The sequence below is a fragment of the Camelina sativa genome, chromosome 17 (assembly GCF_030686135.1).
Source record: "Camelina sativa cultivar CO46 ecotype springtype chromosome 17, ASM3068613v1".
In the NCBI taxonomy this organism is placed as follows: domain Eukaryota; kingdom Viridiplantae; phylum Streptophyta; class Magnoliopsida; order Brassicales; family Brassicaceae; genus Camelina; species Camelina sativa.
In genome coordinates, this window is record NC_141896.1 from 8,438,715 (window position 1) to 8,455,492 (window position 16,778).

Sequence of the window (16,778 nt, forward strand, 5' to 3'; positions counted from 1 at the left end):
AATGTTTTGATTTCTCTTGTTTGCTAATGTTTTCCATATCTTGAACTGTAGAATTAGAAGAATTAATGAAAATGATAAATATTTTTGAGTTTGAGATAATATTGAGTTTACCGTATGCTCTCAAGTCAGATTGAAGTTGGGACGTATTTGTTAAAGAGAATTCAATGACGTATGCAAAGAATGCTTCATCTAAATATACATACATATATCGTTTCATTAACTATATGCACTATGTTTTAATCTTATTTTTGCTTAGACACATATTTACATTTTTAAAACCATATTGTGTACACACAAATTTTTCAAACCACACTAAGTTTCTATTTTTAACTTGTTTGGTCGGCCAACATTATTTGAAAAGATACATACCAACTCACAAGTATATCGTGTAAATGGTATAGAAGCAAGCGGCTGCTCGGCTGCTCCACTAAACGCTCATATCACAAGCTAAATGGTTATTTGGTCTTTAGAAAAAGTTGGCTAGTATTGGGTTTTATTGTAGTCCATTGTAGTTACATTCAGTTTGTTCCCTCGCACAAATTTGTAATTTTGAACGAACTGTTCATCATCGTTGTACTCCTCTGTGACTTGTTTTAGTAGCTTCTCCTGCAACTCATAAGCATCATCCCCTCGAAGAACATCACACGTCTATGTCATCGAAACCTGATCATTGTGGAGACGGATAAAAGAACATAAGCACTCAGCCCAAAAATGTTCTTCTACACTTGGTAATTGAGGAGTAAGAGAAGTTCATTTCAAGTTTTTAGGGAGACTGTTTGTATGAGAAGTTTGAAAAACGCAATTTATGTAACAAAAAAATGGGAATAAAAAGGAGACTGACCATTTCCAAAGCTCCTCTAATGACTCCACTTAAGACATTGCAGTAGTAAAGACCTTGGCAAGTATTGGGAAGTCCTCCAAGATTATACTGCAGCAAGTCTCATATGCGTACCAGCTTGTCACTGATGCAGTGATCCCTAAGAACATCTTGAACCCCACCTGTGTAATAAGGCAAAGCATGTTACTGCTTCTCAATACCATCAAACCAAAGGAGATATCTACCAGACATTAAACACTATGCTCTAGACTAAACTCAGATTAAACACTTACGGTTTGGTTAATTAAACACTTATGGATTGGTTTGTGACTTGTTTTGCGGCTTCGTAGTGAAAGCCTTAACCAAAGACTATAGAGTTACCAAAGTCATAGATACGTTTCTATCCCTTGATGAAACCTAACACTTTCTCATTGTAGTGAAATCATTAGTTCCACACAAGAGTGCCATAGCCAAATACCCACATCATCATGTTCTCACGGTAATGCTGTATAAGGACAAAAAATAAGCATAAGTAAGAAATCATGATTTTTTGGAGGGAAAATAGCCAGAAAAATAGGGCCAACACAAGTCAAGTGCTAAACACACATATGCAATTAACAATTAAGAAAAATGACAATGGACCAGCATTCAAAATGTTAGTTACTCTTTTAATGTCAACAGATAAGCCCAGTATTTGGTTTATCTTAAAACATAGTAGATAAAGACCCAAAGCATTACCAGTGAGGCTACTTGGAACCCAGTTTTCTCTTCTTGTAAACCCAGTTTTTGAATATACCCTAATCATAAACCCTTAGAGAACCTCAATTGTAACATACCATAACAATGTTTAAACAAATCGCATCATATCTAATATTCTGGATCAAGCTATTGTACTAAGAATTGCTACACAAACATATCAGAAAAAAATCTAGGAAATGAGAATGAATAAACAGAGGATACAGTCGACCCATGGCATATGTGCCTCCGCAAACTCTCTAACAATGAACCTGATTGGCATTCACCACTGAACCATTATTCCGAGCGTGTAACTGGTTCTGGTGCAGCAGGTGCGTGAGCTAAAAATAAAAGTGAAAGCTATTATTCAAAAGAAAACATTAAAAAACCAGCAAGAAGAGATCGTTTTGAGAAGGATCAAATAATCAACCTAAATAGTTTCAGCCATTGGATCAAGTATCAGAAAGTAAAGACCAATTCAATTTACAAAAGCAGTGAACATAGCAATGAAATCTACTGAAACAATCCAGATCAAGTAAAGTAAACCACAAGGAGTAAAGTAAAGCACAAGAAGAGGTAAAGCAGATCTCAAAATTGTTGATCTCATTGTAATGAGCCAAAGAAAGAGATCATACACTGGCTATCCTCTTGTTCATGTGGGTCACGGAAAAAAGGGTCACTGCCCAAAAGAGGTCTAGATGATGCCATTGAGCTGGATAGAGCAAAAACCCAGTCTTTGAAGCCTTTCATTACTACCTATTCCAAGCAGGCACACAAAAAAAAAAGAACTACAAAGGGTTAAACAAAGCTGCAAAAATCTTAAAGCTGCATAGGGAAATATAACGCCATCTGCCTTCAATGCATCTATATGAATGAGCTGAAACGGAATCCAGTATCCCTCAAATTCCACGTTCTATATAAGTGAGCTCATTGAAACCCAATAATCCTAAGGTTCGAAATCAGTAAAAGTATTTGAGTAATTTTGACCCCAAAAGAGAGAGCTAAGCAAACACATTTCAATACTAAAGAAATTGAACGAGCTTCAAAGAAACTTGGCTCAATCAAAAAAAGTAGCATCAGAGAAAAGCTCAAGAAAACCTAAAAACAAAGAATAGAGAGATGAGAAACATACCTCATTGAATCGGCGACCATCTAATCGAAGACCTTATGGGTTTACGTACTCCATTGTTGTGAAATCCACCACAACCAATCGACCAACGATGGGGCTAACATCAGCCTGGGATCTGCTCAGATTGGTTGAGAGAGTCGGTCGAAGGTTGGTATCACGGCGAGGAAGAACATAATTGATTAAACGCAGTGTTCGACAAAACCTTATCGATTCTATGCTTTGTCCACATAAGAAAAAAAAAGCTGACCTGTTTTAATTGTTATAATTTGATAGGCTAACCATTTTAATCAATGTGTCAGTTTCTCCTTCAATACAAAAGCTGATGTGTCAGAAGAGGAGCAATACATTGTATTTTTATTGTATTGATTACATTGTCCATTAGGATAATTATCATATACTATATATATCTCACAGAAGACTACAGATATACATATCCGGCGAGTGAACCCAACCATTGTGCTGAAAACCTTGCTAGCTCTCGTAGTTACACCCAATGTTTTAGAAATTGCTAGGTCCTAGTGCGTAGCAAAAAAAAATCAGAAATTAAATAGAGTTAACAAGAGACTAGTTTTAAATTATTTTATTAAATTAATAATAAAACAAAATATAGTACTATATATAATTTTGTTTATATTAAAAGAAAAAATATCAAATAAAATATAAAATTATATTACTGTTTTTAAAATGATGGTAAACATATAAAAGTATAATTTTAAAAGAAAAATTTATAACTTTTATTAAAAGTTTGTACATTAGTTATTATAAAACATAATAAATTCTTAATTTAATTGTCTAAATAACAAAAAATAATATATTTAATTTATATTTGAGGCAAAAAACAATTAATATACACAAAATAATGTGAGAAGTAAGTAGATTAGACAGAATATAATCAAATTGGATAATCATAATCGAATAATCGATGGTAAGCGAGAATTAATCATCAATCAAGGCAGAGAGAGTGGACCTAACAATTTTACGGGGCATAAGGCTGGGGTTACACCACGTGAATCATTTCCAAAAGCTATATATAATCATATAATTTTAAATATTCTTGAAATTGGTTGAATATTAAACTTTGTAGTGCAAAAAACCTCTTAATCATCATGAATATTTTATTGTGGTTGACAAAGACAAAACAGTCTTATTCATATTCATTAACTTTGATTTGAAACTTTGTATAGACCTACTTAAGTTTGATAGAGAGATTAAAACCACACACACACACACACTCAAGACACACAAAAAATGATAGAGACTCGTCATAATGAAATATAATCAATAGTTTTTGTTTTGTCAAATTTCAAGATTCGATTCACATTTCACTAAAGTTGGTTGAGCCTAATTCAATGTTTGCAACTCAAATAGTAAAAAGAAAACGATATTTTTGTGGCATCGTAGTACATGAGTCCTCATTTTTAGAGAAGATAGTATCATAGGACAAGTAAAAAAAGGCGAAGAAACCGTCCTTGAGTCTTGTGACGAGTCCTTTGTTTGGTCATATAAACATGTCAATGGTCGATGAGTCCCCTTTCTACTAACATGCAATAATACCACATTTGCTTTCATAAATCTAAACTATACATTATACAACTCTTGTCACAACTCAGAACTTATATAATTTTTTCTCATTCTTTTTCTTTTTGCTTTTGTACCTCCAATACAGAATCCAATGTCACAAACACCAATTAATCATTCACACAATCCGATAGTATCAAAGCAATTCAACAAAAACAAAAGATATCCAGTTGAAATCTCACTGCAAGCTTTTTTTTTTGTTTGACAATACAAGTTTTTTCTTATATTATATACATTACGTATCGACAGAGATATTTGCTTTCAGACCTACTTGTGTAATTCAATGGTCCATGGTCTATGATCAGATCCTTGAACAACCAATTTTTTTACTAATTTACCTCGCAAACTCGAGTTCTTCACCAGCAGAACTTCTTTCTCTGCATTATATTCCTAACCATTAATACATAGATACCGACTTAGAAGGGCAGCAAAACTAGTTACAGAATGAGACTAACCCGGTACTTAGCTTCCTCTTGTCGGTCTATGTAACTCAAAAGTTCATCTTGCCTCATTAAAGCCTCATGCAACGCCTGTTCATCAACAACACCGAGATTCAGTTGTAATAAGGTTTATAATGACTCGTTATCAGTATCATTCAAGGTTTAGAATCAGATCATAGATCTTCACACCTTTTTCGTGGTGATGAGCTCTGCTTCTAGTGCATCCACGCGATAAACAGCAGCATTCAGCAACTCCTCTTTCTCGTGAGGCATCTCGAATTTCTTCATGTGAAGAGTTTCTAGCTGTTTCTCAAGATCACCGAGTCTGCTTAAAACAGAGGAAATGATAACTCTTTCAGTGATCGTTGAACGAGAAGGTGAAGGAGGACGGGATTCCCTAGCAATATCTTCATCACACAGCTCAGCTCTAGCGCTTGAAGGATGCAACTGTGAGTTTTCTTTAGGCTGTGGCAGAGCCAGAGACACGAGTGTGAAAAAGTTCATGAAGAACACAGTTAGCCAACTCCTGATATGACTCACCAATCCTATTTTGCCCAAACTTGATGTATATTGCGGACCTGCAACACGTTCCATTATATTATTACTTGCTGTTTCACGTTGCTTTGTAATTGGGTAAATGTCTGATGTTCACCGGTCTTACCTTCAGAAGCGTTTGACATCTCTTTGGGCTGCCAAGCAACATCCACAACTATGTCCACCATTGGTACACACTCCTCATACTCAGATAAAACAGTAGGACTTGTGTTACCATTGTCTTTGATCTATTAAAATAAGCATAATAGCATATCAGGTCCTGTATAAGAAATTAAGAAGTAAGAACTTCTACGTATTTGATGTCACTTTTGTACATGAGAACGCTTACAGTTTCAGTAACAGGAGTCAACTTGGGTACATGATTGTTCAAATTTGTTTTCGGTGAAACCATCTCTTCCAATTCAGACCCTGACTCTGCTGTTGATGGGTCACTAACTTTCATCTGAGCCAAGAGAGGAGAGGATTCTTACAGCCTGATAATACACCCAAAAAAACATAGAAAAACTTATGTTGAAACTACCAAAAGACCTTACCCCAGAATCAGTTGGCATATCAGATGAAGATATTTGGGAATCACTGGTTAGGAACGCACCAGCATGCCTACAGAACGTCCCACCACTGCGACCCATCTGCATGAAGACTGAGAAATTATTAGAGTAACATATTATGCATCCTTTATATTTTGGTTTAATGTAAGCATAACAAAAACATAACGAACAATAAGATATGGAATATCAAGACACAAAGCACTCCACCTTTAGTATCTCAGAGTCTTTCCACGGTCCTTTATCAGATCTCATACAACCTCCCTGATCTGCACAAGTGCAAGTACCGCCGAGAAAATCTGGCAGCTGGCTGAACAAGTTCCAAAATATGGTCAGATACTCAGATGTTAAATCACATTCTGGGAATATGATAAGGAAACGAAACATTGAAGACAAACTGTCTACCTGGCATCAATCATCTCAAGTAATTTGTTCTGGTACTTGTTGCCAAGGACCTATTCAGATCACATTGATACAATTAAGTTTTCTTTCTACAGTAAAAAAGTGTAAAAATGGATACATAGAAACCACGGTTAAGTTACATGTATCTTGGAGACAGTCTTTGGATCAAGAAATGATTTCACCGTGCCCCAAAGTAATTTGAAACCAGAGCCGGCATTGATGATAAACATACGGTGAAGAGTCTGCACATATGTTATATCACATGTTATTAAAACAATGCTCAAAACAGGTTATGCTTATGTAAAATTCAATGGCAGCCTGACAATACCTCAGGGTAGTTATCACTATCAATCTTTTGCAGCTGGATTATAAGATCTCGAGCAGTTTTAGTGAAATTTTTTAAACCCTGCAAATATATTCAGACGATTCAGTAAGCCTAATGAAACCACACATAACAAAAGGTCTCAGAATTTGGTTTTAAATGTACCAGGCCTTGAACATCTAGGATAGTTGTACTGGAGTCAATGTGTCTCTTAGCAGCAATGCAGCAAGCTGGGAACTTGACAGTAATAGTTTTCTCAAACTCTTTAACATGATATCTCAGGTACCTTTCCAATGTAGTAACTTGCATGAGTTTGTTTGCGTCTACTTTTCCTAATCTTTCAATGTAAACAGGTCTCCCTTCCTTATCAACACCATGATATCCCTGAGGGTAGCACTTGAGAACTTCATCCAATTCCGGAAACTCAAATTCCTGAAGTGAAGGAACTTAGTCAGCAACTATCTGCGGGTATTGACACAAATACAACACACGAAAATGACAACTTAATAGTACCTCCAAGATAGTGTCAGTGCCAAAATCCCTTCTCCATTGGATCATGTTAGTCCACATTAACTTTGCTTTTCCAAGATCAAATTTCCTAGCAAACAGGAACCTGCAAACAAACAATGTTCTCTCTACTCCATATCAAAATATACTTATAACACAATGAAACACGTCCATGATCTCAACATCAACATAAAAGATGGATTAAGTAGAACACAAGATGGATTAAAAAAAAATGGGAACCTCAACATCATGTGATAGTCATCAAGGCTAGGAGGAAGCAAATGATCAGAGATGAGTGAGTGTCGGAATTCAGAAACAAATCTTAATTCTTCAGCATCATGTATGTCTTCGAAAGTAAGAGAGAGTGTCCGGTCAATGCTTCCCCCCCTGCGGCTGCTGCTCCCTTTCCTCTTCAAGGAATCTCTGAATTTGGTTTTGGAAGATGACTTCTTCCTGAAAAGACCACCAATTCTAGCTTTCTTCTCATCTTCTGAAACTTCCAAATCTGACTTCTTTTCTCTTTTATCACCACCATTGTTTGAGAAACCTTCAAAACCCAGCCAAACCAATAAAAATATATAAGTCAAAACCATCAAATATTTGCGAGTGATGAAAATCTCCACTCTCAAAACCCAAATCGGAAGACTTACAAGGTCTTGTGAGTCGATCGAGAGAACCCGACATGAGGAGAATCGATACCAACTTGTGTGAACTCCAAAAAAAATCGAAACTTTAGAATTTGGAGAAACAAAAAAAAACTGAAATCGGAATTGAAGGAAAGGGAGAGGGGGGTAGATGAAGAAGTAACTGAGGAATTTATTACTATTAATGCGAAATGTGTGAAATTAAATGTTAGCAAAAGTAGTAATCTTCACGGCCGCCGGAAAATATCGTAGCCATTAATGTTGAGAAGAAGATTCCTATAATTTTTTTTTTCTATTTTTTCGTCTGCCTCTTCGTTTTTTTGGTTACCTAAAAAATTATTTACGTTATCATGACACGTGGCGAGTAGTTGCTCGATCATCATGTGAAACCTCCTCTTGGCGGGAACTCGGTTTATTCGGTTTATTCTGTTTTTAGTATTTTCTTCTTCTTCAAATTGAGAGTTTAAGTATTCCTAGTTAAATTATAAATCAGGGTCAAATGAAAGATATTATTAAGTTCGAATCAATTTTTAGTTAGACTATATTTGTTTTGTTATATGCTTATCAGCTTATGCATACAAAAGTATACAACACTATAAAATCAATAATTTATTCATCCGGGCCTACTTCCGATGATCGGTTTATGTGATAATGTAGTAAAGACAAATCACAGAAAGAACCTTTAATAATTATGATTTTTTTCCTTTTTAATTAAAAGTAGAGTAGGATATTTTAGAGAAGATCAATAATGTAATAAAATATGTACACATCACGATCACGCTACATACATTTTTGTCCGTATTCTTGAGAATTATAAACTAAACAACCAGTACGTGCACAAGTGTAGATAGAGTCATAGAGAAAAGTATTTTACAATCTCTTTCCAGTCTCCATCATACCAGAGATATTTTTTTGTTTTTGTGGAAGCCTTTCTTCCACCCCACTTGATCTCAAACTTCTGGTAGCAATGGCTTCTTTATTATTTACTTTAATCATATACTAATATCAATTACCTTGCTTGGTCTTCCGACCTGCCTGAAGAAAACACACACAAAAATTAATTACTATTTCTGTTTGCGTATTTTAAAGCCAATGGGATGAGAGCTTGTATTACAATACCTGTCATGTGTACTTCCTTAATTTGCGTTTTGCCTGAAACTGGCCAAGCTTGTCTCTCCACTCAGCTGCAAAATCAATGGCAAAACCAAACAAGACATTGATCGATCTTTGATTTCTTGAACAAAAAAAAAACATAAGAAACTCCAGAATCTTTCACACACCATTATTTTCTCTATGAACAACAACATGGACATTTTCACTAAACAGAGCGCAAACTTTTATCACACTGCATTACAACGGGGAATATAAGCTTCACGGTTAATGTATATGGGAAGGGTGATAGCAAAGCTTACCGGCTTCATCATACCGTTCTTCATCAACAGCTTGCATCATGTTCCTCAATAAGTCAAACTCTTTTGTATCAAAACAAGGCTGACCATTTGGCCTAACCCAAATGAAAACAATGTTACTAAGTTTGTAAACTTACCAGCAAAAGAAAGGATCTTAAATGATTAATTTCACATTTCAAAGGATTACCTGTCTAGTTCAGTGAATAATAAACCATCTGAAGCAGGTGTTTGCTTTGATAGCTTTCCCGAATCAATGACTCTCATTCCATCACTATAAGCTAGATACTTGTTAACTTGGATAGGTACCTAAAAGAGTGAGTATTGACACCATTTTTCAACAGTTAATATGATCTCATGAAGATAACTCTTGTGTGATTGTTTCTCTTCAAAAGAAAGTTTGAAAACATGGTTATGGTAATATAACTATACCTTGCATCTAACAGCTATGTTAATTGCATCTGAAGGACGAAGATCGAAGCTAACACACTCCGACTTATTACCACCAACCTGCAATCCCATCATTAGTAAATACATTACGGATTTTGAATTTCAAAAGAAAACATTTAGAAGGATGCATTTCTAGGCCAAAATTGCAAACCTTTGAAAGGTATAACTCTGCAAAATATGCCTCGTGAACTCTTGTGGTAACTCTAACAAGCCTAACCTGCAGAAAAATAGTTGGAACATCCTCATATAAGAATTTGTATCTCTACAATGAAAATAATAGAAAAAGAGAGGAGAGAAGGACCGCAACACTTACCTCGTAACCCATTTTTTCGACCATCTCCTTCACCACTTGGTACATAGTGGGTCTTGCCTACACAACCAGTAACCAAGAAAATCCATAAACCATCTCTTCATAACTACTCTTGACTGATTCTAACAAAACCATAATACAAGAATAATAGAAGCCTACTATTTGAACATTTGTCAATGCTGCCATGAGTAAAACACTAGGCATCTCCACTGCAATGTAAAAAACATAAAACAGAGGAAAGAGATTCAAAACACCGGGACAAAATAAGCTTTTGCAAACGAAAAAACTGGGTCTTGATATCACATACAGACGATAATAGGAAGAAGAAGACCAGTTCCATCTTCCATTTTGAGCACAATAGCAGAGTGTGGAGCATAATTTGGAAGATTCCCTCCCTGAGGATTGTTATGGACACATCTAAGTTGCCTACCATCCCTCATCTTCACCATGAAACCATCTGGTCCACTCTTTACCTCAACTTTACATACAAAACAATACATTAACACACAAGAAGAGGATGAGAGTGAACTCATGGTTTGAAATATACTAATTATTAACACCGGGATTACCAGCTTCCAGAACACTAGAGTTGACATAATCATCATCGTTCTCGTTGAAATTCTCAGCTGTGCTTCCGGTACCATCAGAATGCGAGCTGAAAAGACATTTTATACTCTTACACCTCCGAATACTTACTGTAGCAACCTGGGACTTAACATTTCTGGTCTGATTACCACCCAAGAATTGGTTTCTGAGCAACCTAGGTTTGGAAACAGAGCAGTTGACAAGTGAAGCAGAAGCAGAGACACCCAATTGTCTGGGACCAGCACTAGGGCAAACAACCGGTGTATGAAGCGACCTCATCTCCACTCTGTTCATGCAGAACCCAGAAAAATTCAACGAGGACTCAAAATGAAAACTTTTAGTATCCAACAACACTACCAACATCTCTGAAGAGTGAACCCTAACTCGATCTTCAAAATCACAAACGAATTCCCAAAAATAGTAGTAACTACTTTATTTGCTAGACAAATCACGGATCAACACACAAAAAAAAATACAATAACTTAACGGTCAGGGTAAGAAAAAAAAAAGGATCGGTGATCTTGATCAAAAGAAGTGAAAACTATAATTTATTTATATCATCTAGTAGCTGAATTGATCAGACCACGCAATCGCATAATATTCGTTGAATCTATCCTTTGTAACTGAAAAGAAAAAACAGAAGTAGTGAGATCTTACCTACAAATTCGTAAGATTCAATTGGATGGATCAACAGAGAACTAAAAAGAAGAATCCCGAACAGACAGATCAACAATAACAGAGGAAAAATAAAATAAAAAGAATCTCTGTGACTCTGTCAATTTTATCGACTCATGTTTGCTTCAATTGACGAATGTACCCTTTCACCGATGTCTTGCATTTGCTTAAGATAGGTTCAGAACATGGTCGTAGAGAAAGGATAAAAATGAAAATTCCGATGTATAAGCCGTGAATGGTGACGTAGAAACTCGTAAGAAACTGACAAGTCATCAAGTAACAGTCACCGAATAAATTAAGCCTAAATGGACGCCACGTGTATGGCGCCTGTGTCAGGGATGGTTATGGATAAGGTTGTTAATGTTGGATGTGACACTAGTGGGATGTGCGATACTGTTTTCTAGTTTTGGTCCTAGGCCCATTTACATATATATCGGCCCAATATTTTCATTCAGTCCGTGAGGAGAGGTTGTAAAATCAACCTACATAGAATAGTGTAAGGGAAGATAATTTCAATTTTATTTATCTTACATAATTGATATATATATATTTTATCTTGCATAATTGATATTTGTTAAAAATTTATATATCTCGATCACTTCTGTTTAGCTCAATTACTTTCTCGGGTGCAACACGACGACACACCTCTTCGTATACAGACAATCTATAAGGACCACCTTTGTCGCCACTGTACAAGGAACAGTACAAAATTCTCCAATTCTAAAATAGTGAAGATAGATCTGCGAAAGTGCTAATAATACTGTTTAGAACAAAAACAATTTAATCCTCGTCTTCATCACTACCATAGTCTTGGAATAAAGACACTAAACTGCTTTTAGCCACACCATCGCTTTTCTTCTCCTCTGGTTTTGCAGAACTTGGTTTGGATTGCTTCTTGATGACTTTTATGTTGAACAAATGTTTGCTGGTAGCTTGTCTCTTAGGCTCCTTTGGTTTATCTGATTGAAAATGGAGAATCCCATCAAAGTTTATTCAAGTGAAAAAAGAAAAGAAAATCAAAATCGTAAACTTCAAAAGAAAGATTGATATAACCCACCTGCAGAAGAACTAGTCAAAATATCTGTGGGGTTGCTTGGACTTTCCTCTGATGCCTTTCTCTTCTGTATTCAAATTAAAAGAATTACCAGAGTTAGTCGTGATTCAAAAACAAAATCAACACATGGTGATAGAACGAGACAGATCTGAAAGAATTATGTTTTTATGGCGGATACATACCTTTGAAAGATCTGAAGATGATCCTTTCTTCTCCTTATTATGGCTGGGAGAACCAAAGCTCTCATCATCATCATTATCAAAGTCGTCATCTGCAATCCTCCTAATAACTTCTTTCTGTTTCTGCATTTCAGATAAAGTAGGAAATATGAACAAAGTTTAGCAAAGCTTAGTAACATGTGGAGAACCAACAATTTACACAAAAGAATGATACGAAAACTTACACCAAATATAGACTTTATAACTGCTTCATCTTCTTCTTCTATTCGTTTTACCTGTCAAAAGAAACAGAAATTATTGCCTCAGTCAGCGATAGAACTTAACATATCAATAACCCAGACGACTTTTATCAGAGAGAGGTACACTACGATGTAAGCCGTGCAAAGAGCAGCAAGATGGCTTACGAAGTTTGAAATTACTGTTTCTTATTAACTTAAAAACTCTTATGTCTCTATTAAGAAGCAACAGAGCGACAGGAACATACCTTTTCAGCACCTGTTCTTTGCAAGGCCTCCAGCATCGCATCTACGCTAACATGAGCATGTCTAGTCTGCAAAACGAAAAATAAAAAGTAAATCAGTACAAAAAAACTTAACGAATTAAATCTTTGGAGTTGGACACTGTGATCAAGAAAGGAGAAGAAACTAAAGGGGCATCAGTCTCATACCTTCATGGATTTCATTTCATCAAGTGCAGCTATAATGTCCATTTCTCTTTTAGAGTCCAAAGTTCTGTTCTCCAAGGACTTCATCGCATCCCCCATCTCCTCAGCATCTCTTTTCTGTTTATCCTTATCAACCTCCTGCACAGAAGAAAGCAAAGTAAAAATTAGTATACTAGAAAGGTGTGCATTCGTATCGGGTACGTAATCCTCAAAGCTAAATGTCTAAAGTCCTTACCTCATCTTCAGCACGCCAGGGTTCATAATTACGAGATGCCCCAGATTCGACAATGTAATCAGAATTCTGTGGATCCGTCTTCATTGTCAGCTCTGCAGAACACTTGGTGCACTTGAAGTAGAATCTAAATATTTGAATCCCAAGATACGTCTGCATATCAGGAAAAAAAAAAAACCTTTTAATTAGATAGAATAAAGCCACACATAACACCACGAAAAACTATTCAAGCAGTTCGAACTAACATTATGGTAAAGGCAACTCAAAATAGCTAAAATTCTCGAAACCCTAAAACCCCAAATCTGAATTTTCAAGATAGATTTCAAATTAACGAACTGACGACAATAATCTCGATATTATTTTCACTGAAACCCTAAAAAAAAGATCAGATTACACTCCTAAGCATCCGTATCAACAATCTCAATTACATTGAACCTACAGATCAAACCAAAAATCGAATTGATTCAATTACCTCGCCAAGGACGTCTTCTTTACGGGAATTGAACTTGGTGCCCTTGTAGATATAGTTTCCGCAGGTACCGCATCGGACACTCATTGGAAGCATCATACGAACCTTGATCTGCTGGTTCTTCGGTCGCCGGACCCTGGGAATGAGCCTAGGATCGAAGTCTGGCGGATAATACTTGTTAAGCACCTTTCGTTCTCCCATGTCGCCGCCTCTTTCTTCTTCCTCCTCCTCGAGCTTCTTCTTCTTCTTCTGAGCAAAATCACAGGAAAAAGGAAAATTTTCTTTATGATTGATTTCACGCTTTCGTTTCTGTCTCAACTTCCTCATAGAGATATATATATATATATAACCCGTCCGAAGCACCGCTACGAGAAATCGGGTCATGGGCTTAGGCCTGAGTTCAATTTTGGGCTAAAATAAAAGAGTCAACCACAATTACCGGGTTATGCGTTCGGGTCACGGGTAATCAAACTAATAAACCAAAGTCAAACAGTGAGAATGGAAATAATCAAATTCAACCAAGAAGTCCTCTTTGTTCCACTCATAGCAATACCTACCCATTAACAACTAAAATAGCACAACAACAGCAACCGGATCCAAAAGATTAAACCCTTTAGCAAAGGAATCAACTTTAATCCGGAAATAGTCAGACTTTTGTCTCCATTTTACACTTATTGTTTACAGCTAGCCGGTCAAGTTCACTCTTCTTTTAGTCTTTTCTTATATTTTATCTCGATGATACTCATATGATTTAGATATTTCCACATTTATATTAGCATTTTATTATAGATAGAGAAATAACGTGTACAATATGAATTACATCTCTACTACATAAAACCACAATTCTTGACGAGTTAACCAGAAGCTTCTTCCAACTCCGGCGAAGGATCAAGCCTCACAGGAGACACCAAAGGATCCTTCACAATCCGTCGAATCTCCGCTTTTTCACCCCATAGACTATACTTGAGAAACGCAACCACAATGCCACCCACAAACTTCCTCATCTCACTCTTTTTCCCTTTCCCATTCTTACACATGCAACCGGCCATAAACCCGACAAAACCGGGCAAATCATCGTCCAACATATCCATATGTCCGAAATCCGCAGCCACGAAATGGGATTTCGTCGCCTTACACTCTCTGTAAAACTCCTCATGGTTCAAGTCCGTTGGTGCGCATGGCGGCATCACGTTCTTCCTCTCCGGTCCAAGTCCCGTTCCCACCACTACAACCGGTATGTCCAGCTCGAACGAGTCCGGTTCATAGGTTAAGATATGCGGATCTGTTCTCATGAACTTGTTGGATCCTGCCACTGGATCGATTCCTATTAAAGCCGAAAATTTGAAAGACGGGTCTAATGTCGCGGCGTGGCCTAACGCAACCGCAAACGCGGTTTTCCCGCCACGGCTGTGGCCTACGAGTGCGGTGTATTCCCCATGAGCGTTTACTGAACTTGGGAGGTGAGCTTTGAGGTTCTCTGTTGTCCAGTTTATAACACTTCCAGCATCGTCCACTTCCACTTGCCCTCCCGGCGGCATTAATTTGCACAACTATCATTTCCAATATATGTTAAACAGTTTATAGATTCACATAACAAGCAATGTTCTTTATTAATTATATAGTAATAATAATAATGTAAATATAGTTACCTGTGGGGCAACAAGAATGTAGCCATGAGAAGAAACGTGGTTAAGAAGGTCGGAGTAGAAGTAGTTGTGGAGATAAAAGCCATGGAAGAACAAAACGACGGGATAAGTTCCGGCGACTGTTGGGGAAATGATTATCACCGGCTTTGGTGGCGCCGTTAAATCGTTTCTCGACGGATCCGCTGTTATCACGGTTGTCGGAAGGCTTCCCATCTCAAACGCAGCGGGAGTTGCCACCGTGAGAAGCGTCTGACTGTCATGATCATCTATGGCCTCCATTTGTAACATTATTAGAGAGTAGTGTAAAGATTTTACTATGTATGAATATTTCGAGATCTAGCTCGTTGTTTGTATATATAGATGAGATTTTTCTTATCCTTTTTCTATTTTTTCTGTGGTTATCGGGCCTCTCGTAATAAAATGTAACAAATTATTTTCATGAAAACAATAAATGCATGGGCTGCGCATAAATAAAAGAGCACGTGTTGATTCGAAATGTTAAAAGTTAGTTATAATAGTGTAGTGTGTGGGATATAAATGTACGGGGTGTTACACAGTCACTACAATAACTGTATTTTATAAATGGCTTTATTGCAGATGTTGTGTGTCTGAAAAATGTGTATTTTACATAGTCATTACAATAGCTGTATTTTAAGGATTATGGGGTCAGTTTGCTGTGTGGCTGACTGCAAAAGATAGAAGTCTTCCTAGTGGCCCTGGAACTAGTGGAGCTACTACTCATAGTCCAGTGTGCTCACCACCACCTTGGAGTTTTCAAGCGGGACAACAGGAGGCGTGTGGCTAATAAGATTATTGATTTATCTAATCATGGATACGATGCCGTTAGGCTTAGAGAGAGTTACCTTCATCTGAGAGTGTAAGCTTTTCTGAGGATTTAGCTACTCCCGACTCTCAGAAATCCGCAAACTCAGAAGAGATAGTAACAATTTCGATTCTTACGGCTCCTTTAATGGGCAAAAGTCCTATGTTTCAGTTTCCTTCTTCAAGTAATTTTCATTTAAACACTTTTTTTTTTTTTTTTGGAGTTTTAAAGATCAAGAGACATTTCATCCTTTGGTTGGTTGTGCTCACTCCCAAAGCTGATTAAAGGTGGCAGATAGATTTTGGTTACAAGTCGTATCATCTTCTGTATGGATTCATGTTTGGAAAGATGTCATGGTAAGGGTTGGTGTTGGTCTTCTCGTTCGTACTTATCAAACAACTACCAGAAACTTCGGGAGGAGGCTTCTCTAGCTAGTTTAGTTATGTATACATTTGAGAGAATCCTCTTTTAAAAACCGTTTGTATTTGGGGCGTGATGTGACTTTTGGTGTGAATATTTTGGTCTTTGTTTTGCTGTAAATAAACAAGTGAGATTCAAAATTTGGCTGATGAAAACTTGCAAACTAGCTCTGCAACTAGAGCTTCTACAAA

At 36.7% G+C, this 16,778-nt stretch overlaps 4 protein-coding genes and 1 long non-coding RNA gene across 18 annotated transcripts; all 5 read right to left on the minus strand.

The window, feature by feature from the left end:
- Positions 1-298: 298 nt before the first annotated feature.
- Positions 299-2,957, minus strand: LOC104756308 (uncharacterized). 5 transcript variants are annotated; one of them, XR_762294.2, is made up of 6 exons: positions 2,685-2,957; positions 2,188-2,308; positions 1,556-1,893; positions 1,111-1,322; positions 842-999; positions 299-663 (listed from the first exon to the last, which is right to left on the minus strand). It is a non-coding gene; the product is annotated as an uncharacterized LOC104756308 (long non-coding RNA). The 5 variants fall into 5 exon arrangements; XR_015586921.1 differs by having other exon boundaries at positions 1,825-1,893; positions 2,685-2,939; XR_015586924.1 differs by having other exon boundaries at positions 1,825-1,893; positions 2,188-2,304; positions 2,685-2,930.
- A 1,397-nt stretch (positions 2,958-4,354) lies between these two features.
- On the minus strand, positions 4,355-8,202 carry LOC104756309 (phosphatidylinositol/phosphatidylcholine transfer protein SFH4). Of its 2 annotated transcripts, none has more exons than XR_015587044.1 (14): positions 7,681-8,149; positions 7,271-7,577; positions 7,037-7,136; positions 6,689-6,955; positions 6,530-6,607; positions 6,342-6,443; positions 6,205-6,254; positions 6,010-6,105; positions 5,788-5,883; positions 5,583-5,696; positions 5,361-5,481; positions 4,889-5,277; positions 4,715-4,789; positions 4,355-4,636 (listed from the first exon to the last, which is right to left on the minus strand). XR_015587044.1 is itself a non-coding variant. In XM_010478883.3 (14 exons), the coding sequence occupies exons 1-14, from the start codon at positions 7,712-7,714 to the stop codon at positions 4,616-4,618; spliced, it is 1,854 nt and encodes a 617-aa protein (XP_010477185.1). In that variant the 5' UTR covers positions 7,715-8,202; the 3' UTR covers positions 4,355-4,615. The 2 variants fall into 2 exon arrangements, 1 of the variants encoding a protein (XP_010477185.1); XM_010478883.3 differs by having other exon boundaries at positions 6,010-6,109; positions 7,681-8,202.
- A 202-nt stretch (positions 8,203-8,404) lies between these two features.
- LOC104756310 (bifunctional nuclease 2) lies at positions 8,405-11,388 on the minus strand. Of its 9 annotated transcripts, none has more exons than XR_015587046.1 (12): positions 11,083-11,388; positions 10,410-10,711; positions 10,148-10,318; positions 10,000-10,049; positions 9,844-9,900; positions 9,682-9,747; positions 9,513-9,590; positions 9,271-9,389; positions 9,087-9,178; positions 8,955-9,019; positions 8,794-8,858; positions 8,405-8,705 (listed from the first exon to the last, which is right to left on the minus strand). XR_015587046.1 is itself a non-coding variant. In XM_010478886.3 (11 exons), the coding sequence occupies exons 2-10, from the start codon at positions 10,702-10,704 to the stop codon at positions 8,797-8,799; spliced, it is 990 nt and encodes a 329-aa protein (XP_010477188.1). In that variant the 5' UTR covers positions 10,705-10,711; positions 11,083-11,388; the 3' UTR covers positions 8,405-8,705; positions 8,794-8,796. The 9 variants fall into 9 exon arrangements, 6 of the variants coding, with proteins under 6 accessions (XP_010477188.1, XP_010477186.1, XP_087351910.1 ...); XR_015587045.1 differs by having other exon boundaries at positions 8,405-8,709; XR_015587047.1 differs by having other exon boundaries at positions 8,405-8,709; positions 11,087-11,215.
- Positions 11,389-11,670: 282 nt separating this feature from the next.
- On the minus strand, positions 11,671-14,103 carry LOC104756311 (splicing factor YJU2). Its single transcript, XM_010478887.3, has 8 exons — positions 13,702-14,103; positions 13,233-13,382; positions 13,001-13,135; positions 12,818-12,883; positions 12,558-12,608; positions 12,337-12,456; positions 12,158-12,221; positions 11,671-12,059 (listed from the first exon to the last, which is right to left on the minus strand). The coding sequence occupies exons 1-8, from the start codon at positions 14,080-14,082 to the stop codon at positions 11,881-11,883; spliced, it is 1,146 nt and encodes a 381-aa protein (XP_010477189.2). The 5' UTR covers positions 14,083-14,103; the 3' UTR covers positions 11,671-11,880.
- Positions 14,104-14,448: 345 nt separating this feature from the next.
- Positions 14,449-15,970, minus strand: LOC104756312 (chlorophyllase-1-like). The gene is made up of 2 exons (XM_010478888.3): positions 15,348-15,970; positions 14,449-15,248 (listed from the first exon to the last, which is right to left on the minus strand). Exons 1-2 carry the CDS (start codon positions 15,630-15,632, stop codon positions 14,553-14,555), a joined length of 981 nt encoding a protein of 326 aa, XP_010477190.1. The 5' UTR covers positions 15,633-15,970; the 3' UTR covers positions 14,449-14,552.
- Between the last annotated feature and the right edge of the window lie 808 nt (positions 15,971-16,778).